The sequence below is a fragment of the Terrapene carolina genome, unplaced genomic scaffold, assembly GCF_002925995.2.
Source record: "Terrapene carolina triunguis isolate 2854851 unplaced genomic scaffold, T_m_triunguis-2.0 Scaffold17, whole genome shotgun sequence".
Taxonomy (NCBI): domain Eukaryota; kingdom Metazoa; phylum Chordata; order Testudines; family Emydidae; genus Terrapene; species Terrapene triunguis.
Window position 1 is genome coordinate 1,185,082 of NW_020664368.1, and position 15,288 is coordinate 1,200,369.

The 15,288-nt window shown below is 46.6% G+C and overlaps 1 protein-coding gene across 1 annotated transcript in view; it reads left to right on the forward strand.

Moving 5' to 3' along the window:
• The window catches only part of LOC112120657 (maestro heat-like repeat-containing protein family member 2B), a 54,686-nt gene extending 39,718 nt beyond the window's left edge, over nt 1-14,968 (forward strand). Inside the window, exons 29-38 of the mRNA XM_026647902.2 lie at nt 1,689-1,851; nt 2,302-2,495; nt 7,160-7,297; nt 7,506-7,617; nt 9,320-9,466; nt 10,608-10,796; nt 11,706-11,861; nt 12,770-12,872; nt 13,973-14,038; nt 14,871-14,968. Of these exons, the coding sequence (XP_026503687.2) occupies nt 1,689-1,851; nt 2,302-2,495; nt 7,160-7,297; nt 7,506-7,617; nt 9,320-9,466; nt 10,608-10,796; nt 11,706-11,861; nt 12,770-12,872; nt 13,973-14,038; nt 14,871-14,968 (1,366 nt within the window). The remainder of the gene's footprint in view (nt 1-1,688; nt 1,852-2,301; nt 2,496-7,159; nt 7,298-7,505; nt 7,618-9,319; nt 9,467-10,607; nt 10,797-11,705; nt 11,862-12,769; nt 12,873-13,972; nt 14,039-14,870) is intronic.
• The last annotated feature ends 320 nt before the right edge of the window (nt 14,969-15,288 follow it).

A 15,288-nucleotide genomic window follows, 5' to 3' on the forward strand; every position in this document is an offset into this window, starting at 1 on the left:
AATTCCTAAAGGTTAATAGCCTGGGTCTTTCTGCAGGAAGGTCCAAGAGTATGTTAAGGTGGGGTGCGGAGAGAAACTAAGTGTCATTCTGTTTCCATTAATTAATAGCTGCTTTGATATCCTAAAGACCTATCTTTACTGGTATAACTGGAGTGTATTGTTGGAAACATCTACCTCTCTAGACACCTGAATTGACCTCACTCTGGGAATTAGCAGTGGCTGTTGGTTTCCTGGTAGCATGACAGCTTCAAATCCAAATCCCTGGCTGATTACAAAGAATAGAGCCAATATTATCATCAGACCTCTGCTTGGTATCAGTGAGGGTGTGGCTGCTAGAATAGAGTTGCTGTCCTGGGTACTTAAAACTGGACTGGAAGCAGATCCATCATTTCATTTAAAGATCCCTAACTGAGTTATCAGTTATCAGTGCTGGAATCTAAGACCATAAGAACGGCCATACTGGATCAGACCAAAGGTCCATCTAGCCCAGTATTCTGTCTTCCGACAGTGGCCAGCGCCACATGCTCCAGAGGGAATGAACAGAACAGGTAATTGTCAAGTGATCCGTCCCCTGTTGCCCAGTCCCAGCTTCTGGCAAACAGAGGATAGGGACACCCTTTGTGAAGGGGACATAGGATGGCCACGAATATTTGGTCTCATAGTTGTATGTCCAGTGTGGCAAATTGCCGGCACTATTATGTTGCGTCCTGCACTTTCTCCTCTTGTGGGGGTGCAGGGCACCGTTTCTCACCCCTGAACTGGGGTATCAACTGTCCCATTAGTGTCCCAGAAAAGGGGAGTGGAGAGGGAGGGACCTGGGCCCACCCTCTACTCCAGGTCCCAGCCCAGGGGCTCTAGGGATAGCAGTGAACCACTTGAACTAGCGATTCCTTCCCCTGGGATACTTCCCTCTCCGGCCCTTCAGCTTGTGGGGCTTCCTGCCCTCTCTCCGCTTGGGCCAAGTTTCTCCCAACCCCTTGTGTCTGTAGAGTCCCTCTGCTCTGCACAAGCCGGGTTTCCCTTTACCTAGGGTCTTGGTCTTCTGGCCCGCCACAGCACTTCTCCAAACTGCTTCCTCCAAACTGCTCTCTGCTCCAACACCAAACCACTCTGCTTCAACTCCTCCAACTGTCTGATTGAAGCAGGGGGGGTTTATCAGGTGACTGGCTTTAGGTGCTCTAATTGGCTTAATTGTTTTCAGGTGCTCTAATTAATCTGTAGCAGCCTCTCTTCCCTCTACAGGGACTAAGGCTCTCATCATCCTGGGGCTTACATATCTCCCATCTATCACTCTCCTGCTGTCCTCTGGCCGTGCTATATCACACCAGTTAGTAGGAATATGGCTTTTCCTTCATCAACTTGCCTTCCAAACCCTAGATCTTTGTAGCCACATGTTCATGATTCCATATTTACTGGAAAATGGGAAAGCAGGAACTGAGGTTGGCGCTCTGTGTCCTGTCCTTCTGAAGTCTAGTATTAATGGTGAGGCTGCAGTAAGACTAGGTCACTTAACCTAGTTCTGTAACTGGAAACTCAATATTTAAACACGAGGAGCGTTAAAGGAGGACAGTACTCCTAACTTTCTCATCATTGGCAAGGAGAAAATTTGGTCTTTACTTAAATATGACGTATTCAGTCTGAGCCACAAAAGTGTCCAGGGGTCACATGTAACTTCTGTTAAATTGCAGTGACATCACTGAGCTGTGGAGATCTCTGGGGGGAGACCCCTTGCTTGCCACTCAAGTCCTAAAGATCCTGATAAACAAGATAAAGACTCCAACAAGACAAGAAGGCCGCATCACCTCAGAGACTGAAATCGACAGGGATTTGGCAGCTGCTGAACCTCTCTCAGTAAGTAAAGACAGACATGTCTTTCAGGCTTTCCTCTGCCCTGTGACAATCCTGCTGATGCAAAGCTAGAAGTGTGGTATAATATTGCTGTGTGGGCACTTCTCCTCTGATGTAGGATGTTTCCCTGAGTCCAGCTCTGCTGTCTGTGGAACAAATACGGCAGTTTTAGAGTACGTGGCTGATTTACTTAATAACATCTGGCAATTAGCAAGTCTTTGAACCAGGTTTCTCACAGTGCTTTGCAAATATTCCTTAAGACTCACAACATGCCTTGGTAGGTCATACACATTTTTACAGATGTGGGAAACTGAGCCATGACTTAAGCGAGTTGCTTGCAGTCATTCAAGTTACTGGCAGAAGTGAGAATTTCATACAGCAGATCTCAGAAGGGGAGAGAGGGTGTGATGGTGTTGGGAAGAGCTCTCATTTTTTACCATTCTCTCCTTTCAGGCAACATGTGCCATCTCTGAGGTGGTGTCAGCACTGCAGTCGAGCAAAGCTGTGCAGGAGCTGCTCCCAGAGTTGTTTCCTGTTCTCCTGCAGCAGGTCAGCCGAACCCTAGGACAAGAGATGCCTTTGCCCAGGATAAGCAGCGGGATGCTATTCCGAGAAGACCTACAACATACTGAGGGCGACCCTTGCCGGTAATTAGAAGGAAGGGAGAGAAACAAGGAGAATTCCAATAGAGTTGTGTGACACTCCCCAGGAGTTCCCAGGGTTACGAGGCACCTTACCATCACCTGCCCTTAGAGTGAGGAAGTCTTGTCTGTGCCTGCTGTGGGTCAGTTCCCTGAAACGACCAGGCTCGTTTCAGGGAACTGAACAACAACAAACACTGCCATCCAGGCCTCCTCAGACTCTTTGTACAAGTTAGTGATAGGCACACACCAACCCCCGAGTCTTCTGACTGTTCCATAGAGTGTCCAGTCCTTTATCCACTGAACACCCACAGAATTACCAGGCCTGCTGTTCCCAATGGAACAGTACACACCAGTTTATTACTTATACTTTAGACTCTATACTTTATTACTTATACTATACGGCAAAACACACAGCACTTAGATATATTTATAGTGCAAACAAGAACAGAGATGATCAAAGAACAGAGATTCCAGTGATAGTGAGTAAGAATGCGAGCAAAAAATGGTTACATGTAAAATGAAATCATAACATGCTCTTAGAGACTAAACTTAACCAACAGCTTAATCTCCTGTCTAAAGATGTTTCTCACCCAAAGTTCTCAACCACGCCTGATAGCAACCCCGCGGTCCATATCACTGTCCATCTACTTCCTAAGTGAAAGATGCCAGGGTGTCTTCTTTGTCCCCCAAATATACTAGAGCACACCTTTGATGTGTACCCCAAAATTGAGTCCCCACCCCCTGTCTACTTCCTGTTACTTTTCTTTCTTTGAAGTTCTCACAGTCTTTCTGAACTGAATGTGAACCCTACATGCTTAATTTACAGATAAAGAAACAGATGGATAAACATTTCTTCCCTGAAAGAAAACTATTTTTTCACCTTTCCTGGTGACTAGTCCCTAGACACAGATCATAAGAATGTAATTTTCAATGCATATACATGACTCTTTACACCGCATCTGTACATGTGTTTCACAATGATATTGGTGACATGGGCTTTTATTTGAGACTCATATGGCAATCTTTTAGTGAACTAGAATGTACATACCAGACCACTCGGCACCCACTCTGTGCCCCTCGCCAGTTAACACTAAGAGATTCCTGAGTCATCAGTTGACTTCAGCTCTGATAGCCCATTAATGTACATTTCCCACCAATCTCACAACATTATTAGTTTCTATTATTGTTGTGTTTATTCTGTGCCAACAAGGTGCTCAAATTACAGACTTCAGGGTTTTATAATGTCTCTGAATTTTCCTAGGAAACCAGGATCTAAACTCTGTTCACGGATGGGCAGTGGCTATAAAATAAACATAAGTACTACTTCACACAACACACGGTCAACCTGTGGAACTCATTGCCAAGGGATGTTGTGAAGGCCAAAAGTATAACTGGGTTAAAAAAGAATTAGATAAGTTCATGGAGGACAGGTCCATCAATGGCTATTAGGCAAGATGGTCAGGGATACAACCCCAAGCTCTGGGTGTCCCTAGGCCTGACCGCCAGAAACTGAGACTGGACAACAGGGATTGGATCACTTCATGATTGCCCTGTTCTGTTCATTCCTTCCGAAGAAGCTGGCATTGACCACTGTTGGAAGACAGTATACTGGACTAGATGGACCATTGGACTGACCCAGTAAGGCTGGTCTTATGTAGTGGCCACAGTGAGTCAGGTTTTCAAACATGGGTGCCTAAGCTTTGTCCACAAAACTTGAATTTGTTCACATGGATGGATACCTAGCTATGTGATTCCTGGCGCTGCAGACACAAGTGTTCTGCTCCTGCTGTTGGCCCATGTGCAGGCCTATTTTAGGTACCTATATGTGAGGGGTGGTGTGCTGTGCCCCGGCCTCTTCCATGAACACAGACTGCGCTGAGTCCCTCCAAAGTGTTCTCGGGATGCCCGCTCCTGAGATCCTGGTGGTAAGGGCTCTGATGACTGTTTGACCCCAATGGATGATCTTAAGTCACCTTTACTCTTGACCTTTGTTTTCTTTCTCCTCCCTCTTGTCTCTCAGGGGACTTCTGCATCCTCACCTTCTCTGTGGCTTGTACTTTCGTGTCTAGGTTCCTCCAGCCCCTTTACATATATTTCCTCTTTATCTGGCCCTTCAGGTTTTGTTTCCACCCTCCTGAGCCTCCATACATGCCTTGGTGTCCCTGTTAGAAAGGGATGCCAGTCCATGCCCAGTAGAAGGCAGTGGGGCAACCCATCCACTACCCCTACATGTTTCTGCCTAAACTTCCCCTTGATTTCCAGAGTCACCTCTGCCATTGGGCAGAATTTATTGTCCCCATGTACATATTCAGTTTTGATCCTACCTCTGGGAAGTATCCAGTGGGGTTTCACTAACTCCTGCCCGATTAACAAACAGGATGAAGCTGTGTCCATTAGTCCCTTTGGTGGCTCCTCCCTACCCATACCGATATGGTAGGTACTTTCTTTTTTCTTCCCTGCCTGGGAGTCTTATCCCAGCCACAAAACTGTGCAAACCCACAGTCCATTTTAGGACAGTCTCTTTTTAGATGTCCTTCACGTCTATGTCGGTAGCACACTGTAGGACAAGCTCCCACTACAGTTCCTTGAGGCGCCTCCCTCTTCTTCTTGCTGCCCTTCCCAGCTGGAGGCACTCTGGTCCTTCTCAAATCTAGTCCCTTAAACCACTGACTCACTCTGGGAATGTCCGCCTCTGCAAATTCCTCTAACTTTAACTGTGGGGTCCAGATTAACTGGCTGGCGCCACGTAACCCATGCTCGGGTATGCTCAGGGAGACTCTGAAGAAACTTCCAGAATCATGCAGTCCATGATCTCCCCCACAGTTTGAGTATCTGGCCTTACCAATGAGTGGCCCAATCTTTTAATTTCTGTCCAAATGCACAGAAGCATAATCCCTCAATCCATCTTTCAATTCTCCATTTCTGGCAGTACTTTTCTGTGGACAGGCCCCACCTAGTCCAGCATGGCTGCCTTAATCATGTCATAATCTCTTGCCTGCTAATCACTAAGACCCATATATGTGCTTCCCCGGTTAAATAGGGTGTCAGTTGAAGACCCCACATTGTTCTGTCCCTATGAGGTCTCACTGCTGCTCCTTTAAGAGTAACCAAAAACACATCAGGGTTGTTCGCAGGTCCCATTTTACAGAGTCTGATCTCCTGTGCCTGGTTTCCATTTCCTGTCACAGGACTGGCCAAACTTTGGAGGATTTGTTGCCAGACCTGGGCTTGCTCCTGTATAAATTCCTGAAGGCTCTTTTGCTGTTAAACCTACCAGGCAAGCAAAGGCTGTTTTTCTGCATGGTGGGATTGTTGGAAGGTCTGTAGGGTCTTCTACACCAGCAGTTCTCAACCAGGCCGGTTTTAGGGAGTCCGCTAAGCAGGGCTGGCATTAGACTAGCTGGGGCTTAGGGCAGAAAGCTGAAGCTCTGAACCCAGCCACGCTGGAGCCCTGAGGCCCAGCACCTGCACTAAAGCCCCGAGCCTCTGCACCCCATGAGGTTAAAAACCAGAGCCAGGAGCCCCAAACTCTGATGCCTGGCAGGGCAGAGGCCTGGAACTGGGCCATGGAGTATTTGTAGCATGTTGAGGGTGGGGGGAGGCTCAGAAACAGAAAGGTTGAGAACCCCTGTTCTACACTTCTCTTTGCTGCTTCACCATCCATTTCAGTGTTCCCTCCATCACCCGGACTGCCAAAACCTCTACACCGGCTTCTCCAACAGGCTCTCCATTTGCATAGATAACAGGGAAATCCCTGATGAGCCCCCAGCTGTGACAGAGAGGGGTGTTGCACCCCCACATCTTTCACAAACACAGACCGCGTTGAGACTTTCTTGCTTGTAAGCACCAATATATAGTCTATTTAATCCCCCTACCAATACATAGCACCTTTATATTGTATCTCAACTTTCTAAACTCTTCTCCAAAAGCGGGGGCTAAGGTGTTTCCACTCAGAGACCTCACTTTGTCAGGCTCTCCTAGCTTTTTGTCTTTCTGTTTCTCCTAGCGTGACCAGACAGCAAGTGTGAAAAATCAGGACAGGGGGTGGGGGGTAACAGGTACCCGTATAAGATAAAGCCCCAAATATCGGGACATCTGGTCACCCAAGTTTCTTTCTCTGTCTGTTCCCCTCAAAGAGCTCCTGCCCATGTCCTTTTATACAGTTTCCCTGTTAATGGACTGATTGGTTCCTTGACTCACTAGCCCCAATCTGACCTCGTAATCAGGCACACCTCTGTCCAATTAGGCCTTCTGTGAGGAACCAAATTAGTACTAATAGTGACCAGAGTGCTGATTCAAGTGCAAACCCTCAACTCTCTGTCACATCATAAATGTCCATTAGTGATCACCACACTCTATGCCCCCAGTGTTTGGGTCCTGATCATGTATCTTTTCCATATCATTGTACTCTGCTAGTGCCCATACTCCTTGCAGAAAGGGAAAAATGACTGCAAAATTTTGTCCCTAGCAAAACTAGTCATATGAGATGTATGAGATGAAACTTACCTCCCAGCATCAAGTCCTTCCAGGGACACTGGTGTCCAGGATATTGCCAATGGATGAACTGTCGATGAACAGCAGACCTGACAAGTAACCGGGGCTTCCTTGCTCTGTTCAGGCTGCACCTTCCTACTGATTGCTGCAGTTCTGTGCCTCTCTTTCCCCAGGCTTTCTATCCAAGCATTAGAGGCTGTGCTTTTCAAAGCCGGGAATGAGAGACTGGGGAGAGCGCTCAGGGAGCAGAGAACATGGAGTCTGCTTGAAAACCCCAAGACTCACCATGAGGGAGTGTGTCTGCTGGTGAGGTAAGAGATCTAGGAGGCATGATTTTATCCTTGGGAATCAGTAGCAAATAGAGTGTCTGAGAGGGAACCTCCAGTTTATAGCTTTGTGGGGGGTGCCCTGGGTGGAAACACACAGCTCCTATTCATAGATATCAGTGCTGTATGCTCAGAGCAGCTGAGTTTTTGAAGTGTGCAATCTACCCCATAAGCGGTTTATTTTGTCTTCCAGTGTTCTGCTAAGATCTGGACTAATAACACCTGAGATCTTACAGAGCCTCCTCCCCTGGGTGAATTCCCCAACAGAAAACCTCCGAGTCACCAGCACAGCTTTCCTTGCCCAGGTAAGACACAGGGTTCTGAAGAGCAGTTTCACCATTAGACTGTTGTCTCATGTTTGCCTTTCTTTCGGGAGTTGTACAGTTCAGTTCATAGGAGTAATTGTCATTTTAGATAGTAGAATGGGTCCTCCTTTATATGGAAACCTCACAAGGAATTTCATTACACCTTTCTGAGTCATTCTCTCTCTGATATTTTTATTGCTGTCATTGCCTATGCTAGCTACACAACCACTGGTGCTGGCTGAGAGAGATACAGACAGAGTTTGAATTCCTGGACCTCTTCTGCCAAGTCCTAGTGCTGATACTAACCAACAGCTCCTGATTTTGGTTTAGCTCAGCAGATCTTCTGAATGAACCTAGTGTCCTAATACTATAAAACAAGCAACATGCAAATACATTCACATCTATCTTAGGTTCTCATTACTGTAGTATCTGAGTACCTCAAAACTCTTTAATGTCTGTATCCCCACGACACTCCTGGGAGGTAGGGAAGCACAATGATTCCTATTTTACAGGCAGGGAGCTGATCCACAGAAGGGCTAAGTGACTTGCCCAAGGTCTTTGAGGGAGCAGGAAATTGAACCTGGGTCTCCTAAGTCCTGGGCTAGTGTGATAACAGCTGGACCATCCGCCCTTTCCACAGCCTTCTTCTAACATCGGCATCATATTTCCCACTTATGCTAAGCAACTATCTTAGGGGCTCATCTGGTTCTAAGAAAAACAATCGATCTGTGCCTGTGATGGGCTGTACCTGGGCTTTGAGGCTCTTTACAAGAGGCCCCGTGGTCCTACTACACCCTGCCCCAGGAAAACAGCCACAAATCTGGGTCTGACTAGAGAGGACTCATGAAAGCAGCCAATCAGAGCCCATCAGGCTCAGCTAAAAGGAGCTGCAGGGCCTTAGCAGGTCAGTTCCTGGCAGGACCTGGAGGGGCAAGAAAGGGTGCTGCTCTCTGGCCACAGAAATTCAGGGGATAGCCAGAGTTTGATTCTGGCAGCATTTGCTTAAGCTGGATTTGCAGGAAGAGGGTCCCTAAGAACTTTAACCCGGAGGTGAGGGTGAAGCTAAAAGTGGCCGGTAGGAAGAAGCAAAAATGAACTGAAATCAAGCAGTGCCTAGCTACTGTTTCCAGGGTCCATGGTTTGGAACCCAGAGTTATGGGCAGGCCCTGGTTCCCCTACCATCTACAGTGGCATAAGCCCCACGGAGGGGACAATGCTTATGGAGAGCTTGAACAAAGGGCAGAATTTCAAGAACCCAGAGTTGGGGCTGGAGACCCTAGTGAGGGCAATGGGATTGTTCTTGACTACCCCAGAAGGGGTTCATTTGGACTTTGGGACGCAGCCAGAGGCCTGAGACACAGAAGACTCACTGAGGTCGGCTGGCAGGGTGCGCCAGGGGTGAGAAAAGGACTGTGGTACCAGACCCAGCCACTAAGAGGCTCTCAAGAGGTGAGTGGATCCCTATTATAGTGCCCAAAAGGAAAGCTCCATGTTTTAAGACATTTCTCATTTGTGTGGAATAATAAAGTTACAGTGTCTTATGTGCCAAGTATCAGAGGGGTAGCCATATTAGTCTGTATCCACAAGACTGTGGCTGTAGGAGGACTCCTTGTTGTTTTTAGTGTATTCCATGTCTGCTCAAATTATATTGCCAATCTTAATGATCATATTGGTGCTAATGGACATGTTGATTTTATTTCAGCTAATGAGTGATTCCATGCTCAGGGAGAAGAAGTTCCTTAAGTCTGTCTTGAGCATCTTGGAAGAAAGGTCACATGATAGGAACAGCATTGTCCGCCAGATGGCTGTGAGAGGCCTGGGAAATTTAGTCTATGGCGCACCTGAGAAGGTAAGAGAGATTACTGAATAGAATGCAGCATAACTAGAGAAACCAAGAGAGAGAGTTGTTCAGAGTTTACAGAGGCTGCACAAAATGCACTAGGCCAAATTCTGCTCTCTCATATACCCTAGTAACCTCTTTGCAGTAAATATAGAGCAAGCTGGATCCTTTGGTAAGCTGGGCATAAGTCAACCATGTGCACTTTAATATGACCATATGTAAATGTATACATCTGGGAACAAAAAATGCAGGCCATACTTACAGGATGAGAGACTCTATCCCAGGAAGCAATGATGCTGAAAAAAACTTGAGTCATGACAGATAATCAGTTGAACATAAGCTCCCAATATGAATTTGTGGCCAAAAGGGCTGAAATGATCCTTGGAGGTATAAACAGAGGAATCTTGAAGAAGAGTAAAGAAGTTATTTTCCCTCTGAATATGGCACTGCTGGAATACTGTGTCCAGATCAGGTATCCACAATTCAAGAAGGATGCTGATAAATTAGAGAGGATTCAGAGAAGAGTCGCAAGAATTATCAAAGGATTGGAAAATATACCTTTAGTGATAGACTCAAGGAGCTCAATCTATTTAGCTTTACAAAGAGAAGGTTAAGGAGTGACTTGAGGACAGTCTATAACTACTCACATGGGGAATAAATTTTGATAATGGGTTCTTCACATTAGCAAACAAAGGTATAACAAGATTCAATGGGGAAAAATGAAGCTAGGCTAATTCAGACTGGAAATAAGGCATACATTTTTAATGGTAATTTTAATTAACCATTGGAGCAATTTACCAAAGGTGGTGGTGGATTCTCTGTCACTAGCAATTTTAAAATCAAGATTGGATGTTTTTCTAAAAGATACACTCTAGTTCAAACAGAGACTATTTCGGGGAAGTTGTATGTTATGCAGGAGGTCAGACCGGATAATCACAATGGTCCCTTTTGGCCTTGGAATCTAAGTAACTAGGAATCTAATAATAGGATTACACAGGTGTATTATGGCACCAATGGTCTGAAATATAGCTATAGGTCTCTGGGGGGGAGACGGGGTTGATGAAATTCCCACAGCTTCATAACTGCTAAAGAAAACTTATTAGAAGTGTGATCAGTGATAAGTGTTCTTTAATGTCATATGTTTGTACAGGTGAAAAAGTACAAGTACAAGAAGTTTCTTCTGGACATACTGATCGGGGCCTTACATGACATTTTCAGTTCGGAAGTCATTGGCGAGAGCATGAAAGCACTGGCCAAAGTCCTGAAGGAGCTGAAAGAGAAGGACATAGGTTCTTCCTTCAAAGACCTCACCCAACAGATCCGGACTTACTTTGACGATGTATGTGAACAGATCTCTCCAACCTCAGTTCAACCGATCTTGATTAGACTCCATTTACAATGCGTGATGTGGACTCCCTGGGCATTACTCATGTCGGAGTGAAGAGATTTTAGGCCCCAGGGAAGAGAGGTGTTTTACGGAGGAGGAGAACATTAGGAGGATGGGGATGACATCCCTGCTCCCACAGTCTCACCCTTCTATTCTTCTTTATTGCCACTGAGAACCTCAAAGAAAGTCTGAATACTAGATTAGGTAGCTAGATAACCATGAAATGGGGGTTACAGAGTACAATAGAGAGTGTTGGGCCTGTTCTATACCATTTTTATGTGAGAGGGTTGGAATGATCATTCTGTTTTGCACAGAATTTAGAGATTTCAAATTTGGGTTTTGTTCCTATTTGTGGGAACCCCTCTCCCCAAAGTTCAAAACTCTTTGTGAAACAGAATTACTATTCTCAACCTAGCTCTATTGGAAGCGTTGGCCCAGGGCAGTCTGCTTTCAGACTATCCCGGTGCTGGGAACCCAGGAAACTCTGGGAGCTAGAGGTGCCAGGGAGTTGCAAATTTGAGAGCCAGGACTCCCAGGGTCCCAGAAGCTGGGGGCCTGGAAGCCCACGATCCCAATCAGCCTGCTAGATTGGCTGCTACAGAGCTGGATGGGTGCACTGGAAAGACACCAGGCAAGTTTCTAAGGACCCCTACCTGGCTTCCAGAGGAATTTCATCAAAACTGAACTGTCTCTAAAATATTTTGATGAATCAGCAAATTCGAACAAAAAATTGGTTAATTACCGTTTTTCCGACTAGCTGTAGTTGGAATCACTCTACTTTAGCGTAGAAGAGATGGCTGTGCAAAGTGCATGATGTGATTGTCTCTTAGTTACTAACTTGCAGGGCTTTCTTGGCTGTAGGTGGATGATGCTCTTCGCTCAATGGCCTTTGTCCTATTTGGCATCCTGGCCCGGCTGACAAAGAGAAAATGGAAGACCTATTTCGCCGACCAGGTTAAAAAGAGCTGGGTCACACTTCTGCTGCACCTGCAAGACCCAAACCCTGAGGTTTCAATGGTAAGACCGACAGTGACTTATTTACTAAGCAAAAGGAATCTTCCTCCCAATGCCAGGGGAGCTCTGCTATTCCTGCCTGCTGTGGAGGCCCAAATTCTCCCCTCAGTTCATTGCCCTCCTGCTGAGTCAGTTCCAGACAGGTTGGTCCATGGCTGCCTCACCAGAATCCAGGAGAGGTCATGGGTCTGACCCCGACAGGTCTCTGTTCCTGTCTGTCTCTGCACCCCAGGCCCCTGCCTCCCCAGAACAGAGAGACCACAGCTATGCCTGGTGCAGCAGCTTTCATCGGTATATCTGTTCCCAAAAGACATTGATGCTATCTCCAGATTTCAGTTGAAGCTCTCCCGTCTATTAGTCATTCCTGCATGTTTTCTGCCAATTACATCCAGATGAATCCCTTTTTTTGATCCTGGAATAGATGAGCAGTCACGCAGATGAGTTCCCTTTGAATGAACATAGCACTCGGTAGGGAACAATTCAATGGTGTGACACTCTTTTTCAGGAATGCAGAGCTACGTTTCACCTCTGTTTCCCATTTTTGGGACTGAAGAGACTCCAAAGTGCAATTAATGAGCACCTTGGTGGCACAGCTGAGCTGAAGCCTAAACAGCTCCAGGTGGACATTTGCAGATACCTTGTGAGTGAGCTGTTGAACTGTCTGAGATTATTGACTGGAGTGGTGGTGTAGAGGTGCGGGGGGGGGGGGATGTGTGATGGATAATGTAAATAACTGTAAGAGTGGGATATATGACTGAGGGTGATGGGAAATGTAAATCTGCCACATTGTTCCTACTTCTACCCAGCCACCTGTTCTCTATCTTATTTACCTGTGGTTCGTAAAAGCATGTGCTGGCAGTCAAAGGGCACTTCTAGCCAGAGAGAGCTCATGTGTCCCTGATTTCCTCTAGGTCAAAAACAATGCAGAGCTGCTGGAGAAATTGTACCAAATCACCATCACGTACTTCTATAGCAGCTGGGAAGAGATCCGGGCAGTTGCAGCCAACTTAGCTGGTGAGAGATGATGCCCAGTATCCCTTTTGGTAATTCCATTGAGGGAGTCAGAAACAATCCCACTGTGCAGCGCTGAGCTGCCATTAATCTCTCTGTGCCTCAGCTTCCCATCCATAGATGGAGATGTTAATATCCCTACCTCTCCAGTGTGGTGGATTAGTTGCTATCAAGTGCTTCGGGATCATTGCAGGGAAAGCACGGTGCAGTCATTTAGTAGTAGAGGCAGGGACATTGTCATGTAGGGCATGGTTACACTTTGAGCTGGGTGTATAATTCCAGCTTGATGAGACGTACCCGCACTAGTCCTGCGTGCTAAAAATAGAGAGTAGTTGCGATGACAGGAGCAGCAGAAGGTTTAACCACCCCAAGTATGATCCCATCCAAACCCCAAAGTCTATTCTCAAGGTGGCTAGCTCCTCCCACTGCTTGTGCTGCCTTAGCTACATTCTAATGTTAGCATGCTATCGCTGTCAGAGCCAGTGTGGGCATGTCCCATTGAACTGGGAGTGATACCCCTAGATCAAAGTGCAGACCTACCCACAGTGTTGTTCAGTGCTCCTCACTGCTACTTCATCATTGGGAGGCATGCAGCCCACCTCCCCATAGCACCTGCTGTTTCAGGTTCCTGGCCACACCACCTTGTCAAGGAAGCATTAGGTTCCTCCTCTTTGGCCCTGTGCCCTCTTCACCCTAGCACACCCATGTGAGACAGACAGGCATTGTGGCCTACGTCTCACCTATCAGTCACCTTGTGAGATCCCTGCTTAGAACTCACTTATTCCTGGCCCCAGTCCTTTGCACAGACCACTAGACCAAGACACTATCTTAGTATGTCTCCAATAACTGACAGCAGTGGCAAGAGGAACACAGACTGTTTCAAGCAAATGGGTTTTATGGAAACATTCTTTTTAAAAAATGTCTCTCTCATTCTCTTCAGTGTGGACTCTAAACTGCTGTAGCATCCTCTTGCCCACAGCTCACCCTTAGGCCCACAGTAGGAGACGCCAAAGACCTGTCTAGGGGCTGCTAATATCACTTTGCACTCAACAAGGGAAGGTTTTATTATTATTGTTGTTATTTATTTTACATTGTGTATTTAGGCATCATCCTGGAACACACAGACAGGCAGCGTATGAAATGGCTGGACCTGGAATATCTGCTGATGTGTAAGTAATAAATACAGCTGAAGTCCTGTTCATTAGTGAGTTCTAAAGGAATTTAGCTGGCAAGCAGCAGTAACCGATACCACTGGTGCAAAGTGCATCAGCCACACAGCAAAGGACAAATTCACTCTTGCCCAGTAGAAAGTCCGCTTTAATTTTCCCTAAAGGAGGAAGCTGCAGAAGGTGTGATATGAGTCAGTACATCTCCTGGTTGTCCTGGCAATGCCCCCTCCACAGCCAGTGCTATCCACTCTTTGGGCTTTATTGGCTCTCTGTGGACTCCCCAGGTGAGAAGAAGTTGTAGCCACTTTCTGCTACCTCAAATTTCCCACCAGCAATTTTTCTTCCAGTAGGTGCCCTGTATCATGCATAAACCAGTTTGGACCTGGCCTCTGTTAAATTCCAGGTTTATTTGAGCTCAGGCAGTGTCTCCTGAATAGAGATGGAAAATAAACTTAAAAGTGGAAGCTATTGAAACAATGGGCCTTCTTCCATTTACAGCAGAGTGGATGACTTTCTGGTAGAGTCAGGGTCTCCCCCCAGTTGGGAGCATGGAAGGGACCGAGTGGAAGAACCTAAAGCTTTGTTTGTATTGGAGAGCTGCTGTAGTGTGCTATTCAGAGGTAATAAGTCTCCAGCTATTTCAGGCAGAGGTGACTATATGAAAAGTGAGGCATATTCATCTCTCGTGTATTTTCCATCCCAATAGAAGGACTGAGCCCAGTCTCACATTTTTCCATGTGATCATTCTGCTCAGGTAGTTCAAGGTTCTGTGATCACACTTAGCTGCGATTTGACAGTCTGTTCACTAACATGTTGTCCTCTGTAATTTCAGCTCTCCAGGTCCTACAGAAAGACCCAAGTCCCACTGTCCAGCTGGTGGCAACTGAGATCATAAGTGACATCTCTTCTGGCCGAGTGATTGGGGAATGAAGCGGAACGGAGATAAACAGAAGAAGGCGCTCCAGTAGTATAAGGGCCCTACTGTCAATCAAACGTTAACCCCCACCCCTTGCCCACCGGTCACCAGAAGTCCCACACCCATGGGGTATTACTTCCGGGGTCAAGGCAGACACATAACCAGAAGCAAGATGTGTCATGTGGCCCCTCTAAGAACTCCTCCCACTGCCCTCTACCAATCAGAAGGGGTTTCAGCCACTGGGGACCACCCCAAGAGATTTGACCAACTGGGGGGAATTCTGGGGTGGGGTGACCCATCCGGAAGTATTTCATGTGACCCCTCTAAGAACTCC